The sequence below is a fragment of the Coregonus clupeaformis genome, chromosome 11 (assembly GCF_020615455.1).
Source record: "Coregonus clupeaformis isolate EN_2021a chromosome 11, ASM2061545v1, whole genome shotgun sequence".
NCBI classification, from domain to species: domain Eukaryota; kingdom Metazoa; phylum Chordata; class Actinopteri; order Salmoniformes; family Salmonidae; genus Coregonus; species Coregonus clupeaformis.
Genome location: NC_059202.1, coordinates 6604711 through 6623782, shown reverse-complemented (window position 1 = coordinate 6623782; position 19072 = coordinate 6604711). Strand labels below are relative to the sequence as shown.

The 19072-nt window shown below is 42.7% G+C and overlaps 1 protein-coding gene across 1 annotated transcript; it reads right to left on the bottom strand.

Annotated features, from left to right (window-relative positions):
• Nucleotides 1-233: 233 nt before the first annotated feature.
• Nucleotides 234-17005, bottom strand: LOC121576948 (protein C12orf4 homolog). Its single transcript, XM_041890566.2, has 14 exons — nucleotides 16932-17005; nucleotides 14368-14556; nucleotides 14125-14270; nucleotides 12687-12868; nucleotides 12464-12563; nucleotides 12228-12349; nucleotides 9770-9876; nucleotides 9365-9562; nucleotides 8931-9059; nucleotides 6767-6841; nucleotides 5951-6153; nucleotides 4239-4296; nucleotides 4081-4148; nucleotides 234-1248 (listed from the first exon to the last, which is right to left on the bottom strand). The coding sequence occupies exons 2-14, from the start codon at nucleotides 14546-14548 to the stop codon at nucleotides 1156-1158; spliced, it is 1662 nt and encodes a 553-aa protein (XP_041746500.1). The 5' UTR covers nucleotides 14549-14556; nucleotides 16932-17005; the 3' UTR covers nucleotides 234-1155.
• Nucleotides 17006-19072: the final 2067 nt, after the last annotated feature.

Here is a 19072-nt window from a genome sequence, read left to right as displayed (position 1 = left end):
ATGCTGCTGAGTCGGCACCATGGTCCCTCTGCCCCAGGGAACCCAACACTTAAGGCCACCGAGACCAATGCCAAGAATGCAAGGCATTCAGTAACACATTTCTGTAGCGTTTTCCGGGTTCTCACCACTGCAGTACGGTATAAACAGTGCGGCAAGTTTTAACACAACACCGACTTGGGAGCTCGGAGGAGAATGCCAACAGCCATCTGTTTTTCACTTGAAAAAAGACACTGTTTTGATTGGTGCACTTGATCTGTTTAATCATCTCAATACTGACACTGATCATCATGGCAGGCAAATGTCTGACAATAATAATAATTTCATCCAATGACTTAATCCAAGCAGAAATGGAATGCAATTACTATGTCATATTAGCTTCAGGGAGATTAGCCAATCGTGGATTATTCATAAACAGTTTTTAAAATTGTGCAGAAACTGCAATTTGGAGTAGGCTATACTCCAGTGCTTCAAGCCCAAGTAAAAAAATATAAATACATGTAAAATCTGAAACATTTCACAGAGATGAGATTCACATTAGATCAGTAATGTAAGTTTGTGACTATACACAGCCTGTCATTCTCCTTGAAACAGTTTCAACACTCCTTACATACATTTCTACTAAAACCATATAGCACAGATATAGGTGTAAACACGGAGTAAATTGGAATGAGTTAATTAGAATGCCACATCGAAAAGTTTAAGGGCTGAACTTGTGTATGCTCAATAGGGTGCAACTTTAATGCCAATTGTCAGTTTCATAATAAAAGTGAATAAAGTCCATGTTTAGGCACACAGTAGATTAAACATCTATGAGAGAGTAGGGGTCTTTGTCTCTGAGAACAGTGCCCTCTGCTGTTACTGGAGTGGAGAGGAATAATGACAGTCCTTACTATAATTCACAGCAATGCACAAAAACTGCATAATGCTCGTCTCGGGCAACAACACAATCCATATTTTTGGGAAGATGGGCCAAAATGATATCGCCTTGCCTCAAAATGCTAATTACGCAGGGGTCGATAATCACTTGTGACAGGAAGCTCTAAAGTCATCCATCACACTAACCCCTGTGAAATGCAACTATTTATTTTATTTATCTATTTGCTGGAACTCAGTGTTGACAGTTGCCAAGCCAATGTGATCGGTCCTGTGTCTCCGTCAGCGTTTGGAGGTGAGCGTGAGGGTGGAGGAGACGCGGAAGATCTGAGGCAGCATGTTGCTCAACTGGTAGAACATCTCATCCGAGATACTCTGTCAATAAAACACAGACAGACAGCAATGCTTAGTGAGCAGTGGGCACGCAGGGAACGGATGTCTTTCCAACTGAGTAGCCAACATGGACACAAACGGCTTACATACACAACATCTACTAGGGGGAAATTCTTAACATACAAATTCACATTATTTTTTTTGGCTTGTTTGTGTACAAGTGTTAACGACAACCTAAGCAGGGACCTTTAGCTCAACGCCACCTTTAGCACGGTGTCCCATTTCTTGTGGGACCAGTCAAGATGCTGTAATTATGTGTGCTCTGACAGCTGTGGCTTTCATTGGGAACATGTTAGGTCACAACACTAACAGGCCTTCTAATAAGCATTTAAAGTATTAAATGTCTCCACTCACAGCATTCATATTTTTATGCATACAGTACGTGCCCTGTTTGAGGAGTAGAAAATGATGCTGTTTTAGAGGTTCTATTTTGAATGGTGTCGGAGCATAAGACTGGCAGACGTAAATGCTGTTATAACCCTTGATGCTGGTTTTATCCCCTGAGCCTGTCAACATGTAATCATACTATAGGCGACCCAGTCTACAGGGAACATCACTCATGCCTATAACAATACTTATATAACTAACCTGTAACAGAGCCACATTAATAAAGGGAATGGTTCTATAGAGAAATAAGAGCTCTCCCCAAAACAAGTTATCTACAGTACCAGTCAAAGGTTTGGACACACCTTCAAGGGTTTTTCTTTATTTTTACTATTTTCTACATTGTAGAATAATAGTGAAGACATCAAAACGATGAAATAAATAACACATATGGAATCATGTAGTAAACTAAAAAGTATTAAACAAATCAAAATAGATGTTATATTTTAGATTCTTCAAAGTAGCCACCCTTTGCACACTCTTGGCATTCTCTCAACCAGCTTCATGAGGTAGTCACCTGGAATGCATTTCAATTAACAGGTGTGCCTTGTTAAAGGTTAATTTGTGGAATTTCTTTCCTTCTTAATGCATTAGAGCCAATGAGTTGTGTTGTGAAAAGGTAGGGGCAGTATACAGAAGATAGCCCTATTTGGTAAAAGACCAAGTCCATATTATGGCAAGAACAGCTCAAATTAGCAAAGAGAAACGACAGTCCATCATTACTTTAAGACATGAAGGTCAGTCAATACTTTGAAAGTTTCTTCAAGTGCAGTCGCAAAAACCATCAAGCACTATGATGAAACTAGCTCTCATGAGGACCGCCACAGGAATGGAAGACCCAGAGTTACCTCTGCTGCAGAGGATAAGTTCATTAGAGTTCCAGCCTCAGAAATTGCAGGCCAAATAAATGCTTCACAGAGGCGAAGTAACAGACACATCTCAACACAAACTGTTCAGAGGGGACTGTGTGAATCAGGCCTTCATGGTCGAATTGCTGCAAAGAAACCACTACTAAAGGACACCAATAAGAAGAAGAGACCTGCTTGGGCCAAGAAACACGAGCAATGGGCATTAGACCGGTGGAAATGTGTCCTTTGGTCTGGAGTCCAAATTTGAGATTTTTTGTTCAAACCGCTGTGTCTTTGTGAGACACGTGGTGTGGGTGAACGGATGATCTCTGCATGTATAGTTCCCACCGTAAAGCATGGAGGAGGATGTGTGATGGTGCTTTGCTGGTGACACTGTCTGCGATTTATTTAGAATTCAAGCCACACTTAACCAACATGGCTACCACAGCATTCTGCAGCGATACGCCACGCCATCCCATCTGGTTTGGGCTTAGTGCGACTATCATTTGTTTTTCAACAGGACAATAACCCAACACACCTCCAGGCTGTGTAAGGGCTATTTTACCAAGAAGGAGAGTGATGGAGTGCTGCATCAGATGACCTGGCCTCCACAATCCCCCGACCTCAACCCAATTGAGATGGTTTGGGATGAGTCGGACAGCAGAGTGAAGGAAAAGCAGCCAACAAGTGCTCAGCATATGTGGGAACTCCTTCAAGACTGTTGGAAAAGCATTCCAGGTGAAGCTGGTTGAGAGAATGCCAAGAGTGTGCAAAGCTATCATCAAGGCAAAGGGTAGCTATTTGAAGAATCTCAAATATAACATTTATTCTACATGATTCCATATGTGTTATTTCATAGTTTTGATGTCTTCACTATTATTCTACAATGTAGAAAATAGTAAAAATAAAGAAAAACCCTTGAATGAGTAGGTGTGCCCAAACCTTTGACTGGTAGTGTGTGTATATCTAAATAGGCGTACAGAGGCCCATTATCAGCAACCATCAGTCCTGTGTTCCAATGGCACATCATAATCATATTCATCAAACAGTGACATTGTAGACTGAGTCTAAAAGTACATACTTTTTTGCAATGGTAGATTGAATGTAGGTACACAGTGTACACTATAGTGTATTTGGAGAGTATGCAAGACCAGGTGTGCCTTTGTGAGACATACTGTTCAGGGGTACTATTGTTGGACACTGAATGTCTGAGATAAAGCAATAGCGCCAACTCCAATGTGGGTCCAAATTCCTGTTTTGAAACATACGACAATAACTTTCTCCTCAAGTACTTGTTTGCTCTTCAAATAGGGTTCATTCTGTGGCTTCACTAAATCATATTTCGCAGGCAACACTTTATCAACTCAGAGTAATCAGCCCTGAATACTGACTGGTTGCTTTGATGTTCTTTTCATCTGAGACCTGACAGAGACCTCTAACCTGTCTGGGTGTGTACATTCAACTCTAATAATACAGTTATAAACCTCAATAATATCACTAAAAGTATATATTCTTCAATACAGTGCATGCTAGGTCTGAGTCATTAAGGTTCTGGCCAGTTTAGCAGCAGACTTCTTGTTACCTGTGGAACTAGAAACTGGACTGTCCGTGAGATCCCTCCGTCCCACGATGCCATCTCCATCATGAAACCTGCAGAGGGAAACATCTTAAGTCAGGACAGAGAGGTCTCAGGGGTGACACAAAAGAGGAAAATTCCACTAGTGCGTCTTACTCTCCCACCTTTGACACATTTGAAGACCAGCTCGGCCCTCTTCAGGCACCATGGGATGGTCATCTCCTGCAGGTGAGAGAATAAGAGGAGTCAGTCAGGCCACAGGATGGTGGAACACACTTATCCTCGGTCACCCCTCACTGTTCCCTTCTCTTCTGCCTGCCTGACATTGTCAAAACGCATATTTTCCTAAAGAAGAAAATGAATGTTTTCTCACTGCTTTCTATGGTTCCTTTGAAACTGAGCTGGGCAAAAGTACAATTTCCTCAGAAAGCACTGGAAAAGAAGACTCCTGACAGAAATGCTTTTAATTTAGAAAGAGACTGGTTCCTGCAGCTTCGGAAGTGAGAATACTATACGGAGTACATTTCTGAGCAAGCTCTTGCTTTGACTTGAGAGAAGACGTTTCATCAGGCATGTTGTGGCACGATAAGGAGAGGGCCCTCTCTGCACCGCAGTGAGGAGGTCTACATCAGGCAGCAGCTTGTTGAGAAATGGCTGTTCTTCAATTCTGGGTTGCTCATGTGGACTTAGGAGTGTTGCTGCCTTTCAATACTACCGCTACCCTGCTCTGTGCGTACCGAGTGCTGTATACTCAGTTTGAGTAAACACAACAGTTCACGACCCTCCTCTTTTCCCTCATCTACTCCTGAATGGAGGAAATGCTAAGGAGAGTTCACAACCAGAGCTGAACAGGCCAGAACACTGCGGAGGTTGCACTAAACAAACAAGCAGAGAGAGATGGCGGAGGAGGTAGAAATGAGACAGTATCAAAGGCTTGTGAATGTGGCATCGGGGAGGGTAGGAACATGTCAGGATGACACTGTGAATGGAGACAACAGACTGAAGCCCACAGCACTGCAGACCTGGGTTCAAATACATGTGTATTTGATTATTTGTTATTGAAATACTTATTTTCTGTGTATTTGAGTATTTTCAAATAATGTGGCCCAAATCAACTACTTCTATTGGAAGTATTTGAAAGTAATTTAAAATAATTTTCAAATACTTTTTTCAAATACTATTTTCAAATACCTGGGTTAAATGCCTGGAAGTGTATTTGAGTCTTTTCAAATACATGCCAATACTTTAAGTGTATTTCCAAATGGATTCCAATATTCAACTACTTGTCTTTTCAGATTTTTTAAAAATCTGAATACTTACTTCGAAATGTTTCTGAAAGCAATTGAGATATTTGAAATAGTATTTGAACCCAGGTCTGCAGCACTGTTTAACTGCAGGCCAGGAGGGGCATGGCGGAACTTAAAGACAAATCAGTTCCTAAGGCCTGAAATAAGACCGTCATTACTCCGCCTTTCCTTCTTCCTCAGTCTATTTTTCATCCTTTTCTCCTTCCCCCACTAACCATCTAACCAAGGAACTAGGAGTGGTCAGTTCAGATCACTGGGTTTACAAAAAATGTATATCTGTACAGTTAACTAATAAGTTATCGAAGCTCTTCACATCACCATTGCCAACATTGTGGACCCAAAAATTATTTTGATTGGTGTTCATAACAAAGCAAAATGTAGAATAATGGTAACTGCTGGTGACCTGAACTTAGATAAACTCAAGTCCCACAGCACCAGTTATGCATGCATAGCATATGTATAACTATACTATACTGTCCATGCATTACGCATCTGACTTCTGGGACCTTGAGGTAAATTATATAAATTACTTTCTGCTTTTACACACATAACATAAGGCTCTCTCTCACCTCTGACATGTCGTGGACCAGTAGCAGAGGGATGGTGATGGTGGTGACGTCGTGAGTGCAGCAGACCTTGAGGATGTTGCGGAGGCCCATGATGGCAGGGTCCCGGGCCGTGATGTTGCCTGAGCGCACGTTGTCATCCACACAGAGGTGGAACACTATGTGGACCTCAGACAGGTTGGAGTGGCGGGAGATGTAGAATTCACCTGGAGACAAAGACAAGAGAATTTAGGGAGTAAGATAAGGTATTAGAAATGACAGCCTATTTCTTTATTTTAAATATATTTTTTTACCCCTTTTTCTCCTCAATTTTAGTGATAGCCAATTGGTAGTTACAGTCTTGTCCCATCGCTGCATCTCCCCGTACGGAGAGGCGAAGGTCGAGAGCCATGCTTCCGCCGAAACACAACCCTGCCAAGCCACACTGCTTCTTGACACACTGCTCGCTTAACACGGAAGCCAGCCGCACCAATGTTGGAGGAAACACCGTACAACTGGGTCCGTGTCAGCGTGCATGCACCCTGCCCGCCACAGGAGTAGCTAGAGCGCGATGGGACAAGGACATCCCGGCCGGCCAAACCCTCCCCTAACCCGGACGACGCTGGGCCAATTGTGCGTCGCCTTATGGGTCTCCCGGTCGCGGCCGGCTGCGACACAGCCCGGGAACTGAAATTAGGCAAACTATTAGAATTTTAGCAACCAGGAAATGGCGGAGTGAATTTCTGCATAGTGCATCTTTAAGTAAAATGTTCACAATGCACAAAGTCAGGATTTGTCCCTTACAGAATTAGGTAAAACCATGTATTCAGTCAACTTTACCTGGTAAGATATTGGAGGGATTCCTTTCCAAATTTTTGTTCTTATCTTCACTATTAGTTCCATTCCTAGGAACCTCTGTCAATAGGAAAACAAGAGAGGAGTTCAGAATTTCCTGTAATGGAAAACGTGTGAGCAAAGATGACCTTTCAGGAAGTAAATGACAATAGCAACAACAGAGGTCATAGGCCCATCCATATAAGGCCTGATAGCCAGGAGGAATGTTTCCATACTCAGCTCTCTGATAGCTCTCCACTCAAACAGCCACTCAATGGGGATTGTTATAAGGATCTTGACATTGGTCCTGGGGCCCTTGTTAAAGGCCCAGTGCAGTCAAAAACGTGATTTTCTTGTGTTTTATATATACACACACAAAAGTATGTGGACACCCCTTCAAATTAGTGGATTTGACTATTTCAGCCACACCCGTTGCTGACAGGTGTATAAAATCGAGCACACAATCATGCAATTTCATTGTGGCACCGTCATAGGATGCCACCTTTCCAACAAGTCAATTTGTCAAACTTCTGCCCTGCTAGAGGTGCCCCGGTCAACTGTAGGTGCTGTTATTGTGAAGTGGAAACGTCTAGGAGCAACAACGGCTCAGCCGCGAAATGGTAGGCCACACAAGCTCACAGAACAGGACCGCCGAGTGCTGAAGCGCGTAGAAATCATCTGTCCACGGTTGCAACACTCATTACCGAGTTCCAAACTGCCTCTGGAAGCAGCATCAGCACAAGAACTGTTCGTCGGGAGCTTCATGAAATGGGTTTCCGTGGCAGAGCAGCCGCACACAAGCCTAAGATCACCATGTGCAATGCCAAGTGTCGACTAGAGTGGTGTAAAGCTTGCCGCCATTGGACTCTGGAGCAGTGGAAACGCGTTCTCTAGAGTGATGAATCACGCTTCAACATCTGGCAGTCTGACGGACGAATCTGGGTTTGGTGGATGCCAGGAGAATGCTATCTGCCAACTGTAAAGTTTGGTGGTGGAGGAATTTTCATGGTTCGGGCTAGGCCCCTTAGTTCCAGTGAAGGGAAATCTTAATGCTACAGCATACAATGACATTCTAGACGATTCTGTGCTTCCAACTTTGTGGCAACAGTTTGGGGAAGGCCCTTTCCTGTTTCAGCATGGCAATGCCCCGGCACACAAAGCGAGGTCCATACAGAAATGGTTTGTCGAGATCGGTGTGGAAGAACTTGACGGGCCTGCATAGAGAGCTGACCTAAACGCCATCGAACACCTTTGGGATGAATTGGAACGCCGACTGCGAGCCAGGCCTAATCACCCGACCTCATTAATGCTCGTGGCTGAATGGAAGCAAGTCCCCGCAGAAATGTTCCAACATCTAGTGGAAAGCCTTCCCAGAAGAGAGTAGGCTGTTATAGCAGCAAAGGGGGGACCAACTCCATATTAATGCCCATGATTTTGGAATATGTTCGACGAGCAGGTGTCCACATACTTTTGGTCATGTAGTGTATTTCCACACTATGAGGTTGGAATAATACTGTGAAATCGTGAAAATTATAATGCCCTTTTAGTGTGGTAAATTTGTTAATAGACCAATAAGCAAGAGTGTTCCAAACCGCTCTGCCAATAACAGCTAATTTTCTATTTTCACCCTCCCCACTCAGACCAATCACAGTAAGGTCATTAAATTGTTACCCAGGAATGATTTGATAGAGATAAAAACGGCCACATTGGACCTTTAAGGTCAACGGCATCATAAACTTTACCCAGTAGCAGGACATTTTAGCCAAAAACCTGGTTGCCTCTGCCAGGAGGCTGAAACTTGGCCGCAAGTGGATCTTCCAGGAAGACAATAACCTCAAGCACACATTAAAATCCACAAAGAAATGGTTAATTGACCACGAAAAAATTTACATTCTACTATCGCCATCTCAGTTTCCGGACTTGAACCCCATTGAAAACCTGTTGTTTTCATTGAAGAGGGCAGTCCATAAACGCACACAAAGGATATCAAGGATCTGGAAAGATTCTGTATGAGGAATGGTCTAACATCCCTCCCAATGTGTTCTCCAATCTCATGAAACAGTTAGAAAAAGGCTCAGTGCCGCTATCCTCGCAAGGGGAGGTGTTGAAAGCTATTGAAAACAGGGGTGGCAATAATTTTCACCCCTGTTGGTGTGTATGACTGACTCACCCGGCTGGACTTTGTGCTTGCTGCTCCTCTGAGCCCGGGCATAAAGCACCACCTGCTGGACCACCTCCAGCTGCTCCTCCAGCCGAGGGAAGTGGAAGTCTGTACACTCCTTAGATACTGTGGCAAAGTCTGGGGAACACACACAAACACATGATGAGGACACATTACAATCTCACAATGGTTATGGAGGTTTAGGGGTTGGCGTATGTTGACTGTGACAAAACCTTTATGAGCTATCGTCATGCTAAAACATCTAACTCACTGGTGTCATCAAGCCAAAGCCAAACATCTTCAAATGTGGTCATGACAATAAGAAAGATTGAATTGATTCACTGATGATAAATGTGCTTTATCCTCTCATGTAACTAACAGGGCCTAACAGTGTGGTCCCCTGCTTAATGTTGACCATTGACCCTTGGCCCCTGACCTCTCACCTCTCTTGATGCCACTATAGGAGTTGACCCTGTTGTCCACCAGCAGCACCAGGCCACACAGGGCCGAGGAGTAGAGTGACAGAGCAGTCTGCAGCCGCCGCAGCTTGGTCCCGCTGCTACCATGCCGACGGTGCTTACAGAAGTCCAGCACGTCCGCCCGCATCAGCCGCAGGTTGTGCATGGTCTTCAGCTGTGCACCTGGACAAAACCACAGCAACGACACCGTCAAAATACATCAGAAACAAACAAAAATATACTCTTAACACGTATGGGATGTCTTTATAGTTTACGATGTCAGGAAGTTCATTATAAATCCAGTGGCTGTCATCAGGGTTTATTTTTATCATGGGCTTGTCGGACCAGGCAGCAGTGCTTCCATGGGGACACAGACAGACAGTATAGTACCTAAGTGGATAGTGAAGCTCTCCTCCAGCTGTCGCTGCTCCTCGTACAGCCTGGCCCCAGGCTCAGACTCCACTGTCAGTTGGCTGGGCTGCACCTTGATCTCCTCACTGACAAACACAACCTCACACTGTAAAGGGCAGGGTTCACAAGATGTCTAGCCTTGTCCCAGACCTGTTTGTGCCGTCTTGCCCACGCCAATGAGCATAGAAGTTGGCTAAACAGCACAAACAGATCTGTGACCAGGCTGGAAGATGAGTGGACACAGGGCTACAAACTAACCCCAGATGAGGTGCATTGGGACTGACGAACTGCACATAAAAGGGGCGGCAGGTAGCTTAGTGGTTAAGAGCGTTGTGCCAGTAACCGAAAGGTCGCTGGTTCTAATCCCCGAGCCGACTACAGTGGGGGAAAAAAGTATTTAGTCAGCCACCAATTGTGCAAGTTCTCCCACTTAAAAAGATGAGAGAGGCCTGTAATTTTCATCATAGGTACACGTCAACTATGACAGAGAAATTGAGAAAAGAAAATCCAGAAAATCACATTGTAGGATTTTTAATGAATTTATTTGCAAATTATGGTGGAAAATAAGTATTTGGTCACCTACAAACAAGCAAGATTTCTGGCTCTCACAGACCTGTAACTTCTTCTTTAAGAGGCTCCTCTGTCCTCCACTCGTTACCTGTATTAATGGCACCTGTTTGAACTTGTTATCAGTATAAAAGACACCTGTCCACAACCTCAAACAGTCACACTCCAAACTCCACTATGGCCAAGACCAAAGAGCTGTCAAAGGACACCAGAAACAAAATTGTAGACCTGCACCAGGCTGGGAAGACTGAATCTGCAATAGGTAAGCAGCTTGGTTTGAAGAAATCAACTGTGGGAGCAATTATTAGGAAATGGAAGACATACAAGACCACTGATAATCTCCCTCGATCTGGGGCTCCACGCAAGATCTCACCCCGTGGGGTCAAAATGATCACAAGAACAGTGAGCAAATATCCCAGAACCACACGGGGGGACTTAGTGAATGACCTGCAGAGAGCTGGGACCAAACTAACAAAGCCTACCATCAGTAACACACTACGCCGCCAGGGACTCAAATCCTGCAGTGCAGACGTGTCCCCCTGCTTAAGCCAGTACATGTCCAGGCCCGTCTGAAGTTTGCTAGAGTGCATTTGGATGATCCAGAAGAGGATTGGGAGAATGTCATATGGTCAGATGAAACCAAAATAGAACTTTTTGATAAAAACTCAACTCGTCGTGTTTGGAGGACAAAGAATGCTGAGTTGCATCCAAAGAACACCATACCTACTGTGAAGCATGGGGGTGGAAACATCATGCTTTGGGGCTGTTTTTCTGCAAAGGGACCAGGACGACTGATCCGTGTAAAGGAAAGAATGAATGGGGCCATGTATCGTGAGATTTTTGAGTGAAAACCTCCTTCCATCAGCAAGGGCATTGAAGATGAAACGTGGCTAGGTCTTTCAGCATGACAATGATCCCAAACACACCGCCCGGGCAACGAAGGAGTGGCTTCGTAAGAAGCATTTCAAGGTCCTGGAGTGGCCTAGCCAGTCTCCAGATCTCAACCCCATAGAAAATCTTTGGAGGGAGTTGAAAGTCTGTGTTGCCCAGCGACAGCCCCAAAACATCACTGCTCTAGAGGAGATCTGCATGGAGGAATGGGCCAAAATACCATTAACAGTGTGTGAAAACCTTGCGAAGACTTACAGAAAACGTTTGACCTGTGTCATTGCCAACAAAGGGGATATAACAAAGTATTAAGAAACTTTTGTTATTGACCAAATACTTATTTTCCACCATAATTTGCAAATAAATTCATTAATAATCCTACAATGGGATTTTCTGGATTTCTTTTTCTCATTTTGTCTGTCATAGTTGACGTGTACCTATGATGAAAATTACAGGCCTCTCTCATCTTTTTAAGTGGGAGAACTTGCACAATTGGTGGCTGACTAAATACTTTTTTTCCCCACTGTAGGTGAAAAATCTGTCGATGTGCCCTTGAGCAAGGCACTTAACCCTAATTGCTCCTGTAAGTCGCTCTGGATAACAGCGTCTGCTAAATGTAAAAAAAATATATATATATTTTTTTATAAAAAGGAGTAAACCATATATAACAAATATTTTTTTTTCAGCTAGGATGCTCTTGAGCGTGCATTTGAAAGTGCTGCTGTGTGTGCAGATGTCATTCCACTGTGTCTGCAGGCTTTCTTTCCCGTCCAAGCACTTAACCACCTGACTCGACTACTCATTATCTTGATTTAACCAATTTTGCTTCACCGTAAGACTTGAAAGTGTTAGTAGGATTTCAAGGAACAGAATAAACCTGCTGAATTGCAACCCCCTAAAGAACTATTGAGAGTACATTTCTGCACATATGCATTCACAAGCACGCAAACACACACATATACCCACACACACTCACTCTTACTTAATAGTGCTGTTATTGGGGTTCTGCATGTCCTGGTGCAGTTTGATCACCCACTCCTGATACTCCTGCTTCTGGATATGAGTCACCTGTTTCAGTTCATTGGCCCACTTGTTCTCCAGCACCTGACCAGAGAGAAGAATCACCAATCATGAATATGTATGACTGTGTAGCTTTGTGCATAGAGCATTGCAATGCTTGTAGCTCAAATGGCCAAACTGAATGGTTCTGTGTCTTACCTGCTGGGCATCGAAGTGTTGAGATGCAACTGCATTTACATCCTGGTCAGTCATGGTCTTTCCCAGCTCCTGCATGACTTTGTCCATCTCTGCTGCCTGTCTGGGAGTTGAAAACAGAACAGTGCAAAACGCTTTAGGCATTTGTTATATGAAACTAACTTCAATTACGATGACTTAATTGGCTACTTTGCACTTGAGGATTTATCTCTATGATCATAACAACCTCTCTTGTAACTTCTTCAGCTCCATGTCTCTCTCACTGATGAGCTCCGAGACACTGACAAAGTAGTTGTGTTCCAGGTTGAGCAGGGTGTCAGAGGCCGGGGAGTGGATCAGCTCGTGGTAAACATCTGCAAAGTCCTCATCCCAGCTGGGCTCCTCAGGACGAGCATGTTCCAACGTGGTCTAAATAGGAACAAGAAAAGAGGATGATCGCGTTGAGGTGTGGGCGTAACCTTTTCACAGTAAAGGAAAATCACAGGAAGACACGGTTCAGTAGATCAGAGGAAATTGTAGGAAATGCAAAAGTGAGGGACATTGTGCTGTATGAAAGACCCGGTCAACAATTGTGACTGGACGGTGTGAAAAGCAAGAAGCGATTCTCCTTAACAAACGTAATAGAGGGGAAGCTAAGAGAAAGACCTCGTACTTGTGCCATATTTAGAATGTACATAGAAAAGTATTTAGAGTCTTCCTCTATTATTACAAGTCCAGTGATCTTTACGCAACAAACATTATATACATTAAAAGACCTTTGGAGTTCCTTCAAATACACTGGACAGCGTCCATGAGTATTTCTGCACTAGTGCAGTAAAATGTTAATGGTTACCCTGTACACATCACAGCAGTGAGCAACCAAGCTTTATAGGAGGGGCAGCCTTTTTTATTTTTACAAGTGCTTGAGCAAGAGGCAGCAGAATTTAAAGTCTAGAACTTTGAAGTGCATGAAGCAGATGATCTTGTTGACTTTAAAATACAAAAAAATGGGAAGATATTCTGTTTCAAAGGGAGTCTCTGCTTTCATCCATTTAAATTGAAAGCCACCATGTCTAGTAATATCTCTCATCAGACCACAGATGTTTTAATGATTTACAATTTCCTTCAGACTGTCAGACAGATGACGCCGGTCTTGCTTGTATAAAATTGATGAGGTGCATCAAATTCAAACACTACATCTTGGCAACTCCCAACAACTTTTAGCAAATCTTTCCAATCTAATTTGATACATTGTTCCGAACTTAAGGCGCAGTCAACTGTCTGTTACTGACTTTCTGTATCAATATAATGATCTATGACCACAGCTCAGACATTGGAGATTATAATATTATCAGGAGGCACAGTATGCAAACACTTCTTCAGCTGTTCTTTGAGATAATTGGATTGTTCCATACAAAAAATAGCATAAGAATACAGATTGCACTGTAGTCTCATACATACAACAGTGTCATCCACTTCTGTAATGTGAGGTGGACAACATGAGGAAATGAAAAAAATCAGTGTGTGGGATACTACCAGACAGAAGCGAGGGATGTGGGAGAAGAAGCGAGAGGACAGAAGCAGGGACAAAGGAGCAGGGAAGGGGTTAGAAGCTATAGGGACAAAGAACTTTATATGAAAATATGCTTCTAAACATGGTCTTTGGTTTTGAGTTCTGCTTTTACCTCCGAGTACGCCTTTGCCCATGTGTTTGTAAGCTGGTTGATGTCCACCTCTCCTGTTGTCAGTCTCTGTAGGGCCAACTCTGCTTCTTTGTCATAGTCCTTGATGGTTTCGCTCTCAATAAAGGTGGACAGTGTGCTCTTCAGTTCTAAACCAATATACATTAAATTATTAGTACCAAAAGGTATGTGTGGATGAATAGAAAAGACAAAGTTTCATTTTATTTAGTTAAATGGAAGTCTCACCATTCTCAACGAAGCAAGGTATTTTGTGCAGCAGCATAAGTCGTCCATGAAGGTCACTGACATTTTCTTGGACAGGGAAATGCAGAGGTACTTTGAGGACACAGTCATTCCTCCCTGCCCTGAACCGAAACACAAACTCCTTCTCAGTGGTGGTGTTCACCTTTCCCTTGTTTTTCTTCATTTTCTCAGCTGGAAGCAGATGAAAGAAGTTATAAACCAATTAAAATTCATAGAATTGTGAGTATATGTACAGTAATAATAATGCAATCACGTCCTGTGTCATGTAAACCAAAAAGTCTGAGATGCATATCATTTTGCCCCTTTCGAATCCGAGTGAGGAATTTCCTTCGTCACTCGTCTCTAACATATACGATAAAACATTCCAAACAGTCCCTTTACTAGTTAGAATGTTGAACAAACTTAATTTGAATCTTACTCTACATGTTGTCCGCTGATTTCGTCCTTATTCGGATGGAAATATGAGACAAAATACCCACACGAATGTGTTATTAACTCGACTTAAACATGAGTGTCTGTGTGTGGCCATCATGGTTTGTTTACTCATCACCTACGGCACGCGCACAAGACAGAAATACATGCACGCGATGCATGCATACTAACTGAAAGTCTTGCAGGTGTTTACGGGGTTTTGCGCATCTGCCTGGTGGTAGAAATCTCAATGGCAGTACCAGCGTTTTGAAAAGTCGGTTTAATAATACTTTCCTTTGGATAATTATTCTTAAATTTCAAACCAAATAAGGACAAACCACAAGGACAACCAGTAGAGTAAGTTGAAATGTAATTTTATTAAACATTCTGTAAGGAAACGACTGCTAAAAAACGAGTAGTCGTTCAATCTTCTCGGTGTAAGAGTTGGGATAATGGGACAATTCGGAGTACAACGCATTTCTCATCCCTGGATTGAGGTACGTTTTCCTGGCCATATCTCGCACCGGCTCTGCAGTGTCTTAATCTACACAGGAAACCTATCCGTCCCTAGTGCAGCTGTAAGCAAGCGGGTCGGATCGGCTGGCTACAGAAATTATATTAATAGCTAATGCCTTTTAGCAATTGGAAATAGACTACTTTAGCTAACTACCAGGCTTGCAAGGTTCAGATTATTGCTGACAGATAGCTAGCTAGCTAGTAAAAACAATAAGCATGAACGCGTTAGGTTATACACTATATACAAAAGTATGTGTACACCCCTTCAAATTAGTGGATTCGGCTATTTCAGCCACACCCGTTGCAGAAAGGTGTATAAAATCGAGCACACAGCCTTGCAATCTCCATAAACAAACATTGGCAGTAGAATGGCCTTACTGAAGAGCTCACTGACTTTCAACGTGGCACCGTCATAGGATGCCACCTTTCCAACAAGTCAGTTCGTCAAATTTCTGCCCTGCTAGAGCTGCCCCGGTCAACTGTATGTGCTGTTATTATGAAGTGGAAACGTCTAAGAGCAACAACGGCTCAGCCGCGAAGTGGTAGGCCACACAAGCTCACAGAACGGGACCAAACTGCCTCTGGAAGCAATGTCAGCACAAGAACTGTTCATCGGAAGCTTCATGAAATGGGTTTCCGTGGCCGAGCAGCCGCACACAAGCCTAAGATCACCATGTGCAATGCCAAGCGTCGGCTGGAGTGGTGTAAAGCTCGCCGCCATTGGACTCTGGAGCAGTGGAAATGTGTTCTCTGGAGTGATGAATCACACTTCACTATCTGGCAGTCCGACGGACGAATCTGGGTTTGGCGGATGCCAGGAGAACGCTACCTGCCCCAATGCATAGTGCCAACTGTAAAGTTCGGTGGAGAAGGAATAATGGTCTGGGGCTGTTTTTCATGGTTCGGGCTAGGCCCCTTAGTTCCAGTGAAGAGAAATCCTAATGCTACAGCATACAATTAGATTCTAGACGATTCTGTGCTTCCAACTTTGTGGAAACAGTTTGGGGAAGGCCCTTTCCTGTTTCAGCATGACAATGCCCCAGCGCACGAAGCGAGGTCCATAAAGAAATGGTTTGTTGAGATCGGTGTGGAAGAACTTGACTGGGCTGCACAGAGCCCTGACCTCAACCCCATCGAATGCCTTTAGGATGAATTTGAACGCCGACTGCGAGCCAGGCCTATTTGCCCAACCTCATTAATGCTCGTGGCTGAATGGAAGCAAGTCCCCGCAGAAATTTTCCAACATCTAGTGGAAAGCCTTCCCAGAAGAGTGGAGGCTGTTATAGCAGCAAATGGGGGGACCAACTCCATATTAATGCCCATGATTTTGGAATGAGATGTTCGACGAGCATGTGTCCACATACTTTTGGTCATGTAGTGTATATACAGTCATGATGCGTCAGGTTACGTAACTAAAGCGTTTGCTAGTTAGCAATAGTAGCTAACATACTGCAATGTTAGCTACTATAGCTAACTTGCAAACGCTTTAGTTACGTAACCTGACGCATCAGGTCGGTGCCTAGCTAGTGCAACCAATAGCAGCAATATTGACACTAATCATACTGCAATCGTGATACATTTGTTTCAGAAGAATAAAGATGGGAGAAGTCTAGTTTTACCTGTACATTAGTATTAAGTGGATGTAAACTGACGCCCGTGTAAGTGTCCTTGTTTGTACGATCAGCTGACTGACACAACTGAGCTAGCTGTGCTTTTGAAATACAACTTTCGTCGTATTGTGTTTTTTTTTGTTTATTAATAAAATGTAAATGTAGGACACACAAGTGGGACCATATGGAGGTTTATCTTATTATTCGAATAATGGTTTTCCATTGTCATTAACAGTATATATTTCAACATTTTGTCAATGTACACAAAAAAAGAACGAATCACCTAAACAGAAACACAATATAGATGTGCCAGATTCATTCAGGTTGTAACTGGATAGTTTGAAATAAGTACTTGAGGACTTATTTCAATGTGGTCTTTTAGCGAAGTTATTCAGTATTCATTTTTTATAGTTTGTACACTGTTAGGAGACTTGAGACACGTTATTCAGTAACTAACGTTAGCTACAGTATCAGTTCTCTGTGTCTGACAAGTAGTATGGAGCTGCGGCTCTGAGAATTGTTTCTTCATCCTATGCAATATATTCCCAGTGAATTTGGTGATGTTTCCCCGTTCAGAGAAATTAGTCATTGAAGTTAGGTTAATGTCCCATACTACATCCTGACCACTAGATGGTGCTGTTCCTGCCATTAGGTAAAACAAGTTTGAAGATCCCCCCCTCAATGTTGAAGGGATAGTTCACCCAAATTACAAAATGAAATTTGTTTCCTTACCCTGTAAGCAGTCTATGGACAAGGTATGACAGCAACCCATGCTTTGGTTTTGTTGGCCACTGTTTTAACCTTTTTTGCATTTATGGCATAAATCCAATGCAAGTCAATGGTACCTATATTAGCATTTTCACACTTAATGTTCAAATTATCCTAAAGTATCTCAAATTGATTGTAACTCAATGATGTTACTTATAGATTATTTGGATATGAAGTGCGAAAATGCTAATATAGGTACCATTGACTTGCATTGGATTTGTGCCACAAATGCAAAAAAGTTAGCATTTGAAACAGTGGCCAGGTTAACAAAACCAAAGCATGGTTGCTGTCATACCTGGTCCATAAACTGCTTACAGGGTAAAAAAAAAACAATATGTCATTTTGTATGGGTGAACTACCCTTTAACATTGGGGTGGTCAGAAGCTGGTAATATCAGGATGTAGGATGGGACATAAACCTATCAACGTCAATCACTAATTTCTCTGAACAGGGGGGAAAAAACATCACCAAATTCACTGAGAACATAGGACGAAGAAACAGTACTCCGAGCCGCAGCTCCATACTAGGCTACTTGTCAGAGATAGAGAACTGATACTGTATAATCGTTGTTGCGATTGGGATTGGCATGGGGTGTGGGGGTCTGTGTGTGGCTTTTGACCATTCCTTTGGATTACTCATGTCTAACTCATTGTTAGGAAAAAAGTTTTGTCCAACTCGGATGTTAGGTACTTTATTGAATATTATATGCAATCAATAAACTTAATTTCTCAGATCAAATTATATTTAAACAAAAATAATGTAGCAGGAATGCTAATTTGATCTGTTTCTAACTACAGAAGTGATTTCAGAACAATCTGAGATGGTGGGTGTCATGGCTTGCTGAAATGACATGGAACGACCCAACTGCAAAGACTATGATAACTGTTTCATTTGAGTGTGATGAATGATCACTATTTACTATTGTCAACAGAGCCAAGAACCAATTAAATTACTCAGACTTGATGGAGCTTGATGATGGTACGGTGATGATGATACCAACTGTTTGGAAATTCTAAACTTTTACAAATTATCAGAATGTCAACGCTCCCGTTTTTTTTTTTTTTTCAATCAGATGAAGATTTTGCCTGTTTAAAAGGACCTCCCAGCAAGAAAGTTTGGATCCTTGTCAAAGAACCACAGAGAGACAAGAGTCTGTGTCAATCAAGGATTCAAAGAATGTAGGCCTGTAATTTGTATTTTGATTTTTAAAAAAAATACGAATTACTACATGTTTTGTAGGTGTCACACGGAAAAACATCTTCACACACTGCCATCAAGTTAGGCACTATTTTGATCAGTGAATCCATCCATGCAACATGGATCTTCATAGGGGAAATCATGGCCATGCAAGGCAAGCGTATAGACAGTCACTGTGTGTGTTT

Excerpts from the sequence above, each read along its gene's own strand:
- LOC121576948 (XM_041890566.2), bottom strand. The coding sequence starts at position 14,548 with ATGAAGAAAAACAAGGGAAAGGTGAACACCACCACTGAGAAGGAGTTT. Across the intron at positions 12,350-12,463 it reads AACACTTCGATGCCCAGCAG|GTGCTGGAGAACAAGTGGGC; the intron begins GTAAGACACAGA and ends CTCTCTGGTCAG. Across the intron at positions 1,249-4,080 it reads TCCAGTTTCTAGTTCCACAG|AGTATCTCGGATGAGATGTT; the intron begins GTAACAAGAAGT and ends TTTTATTGACAG.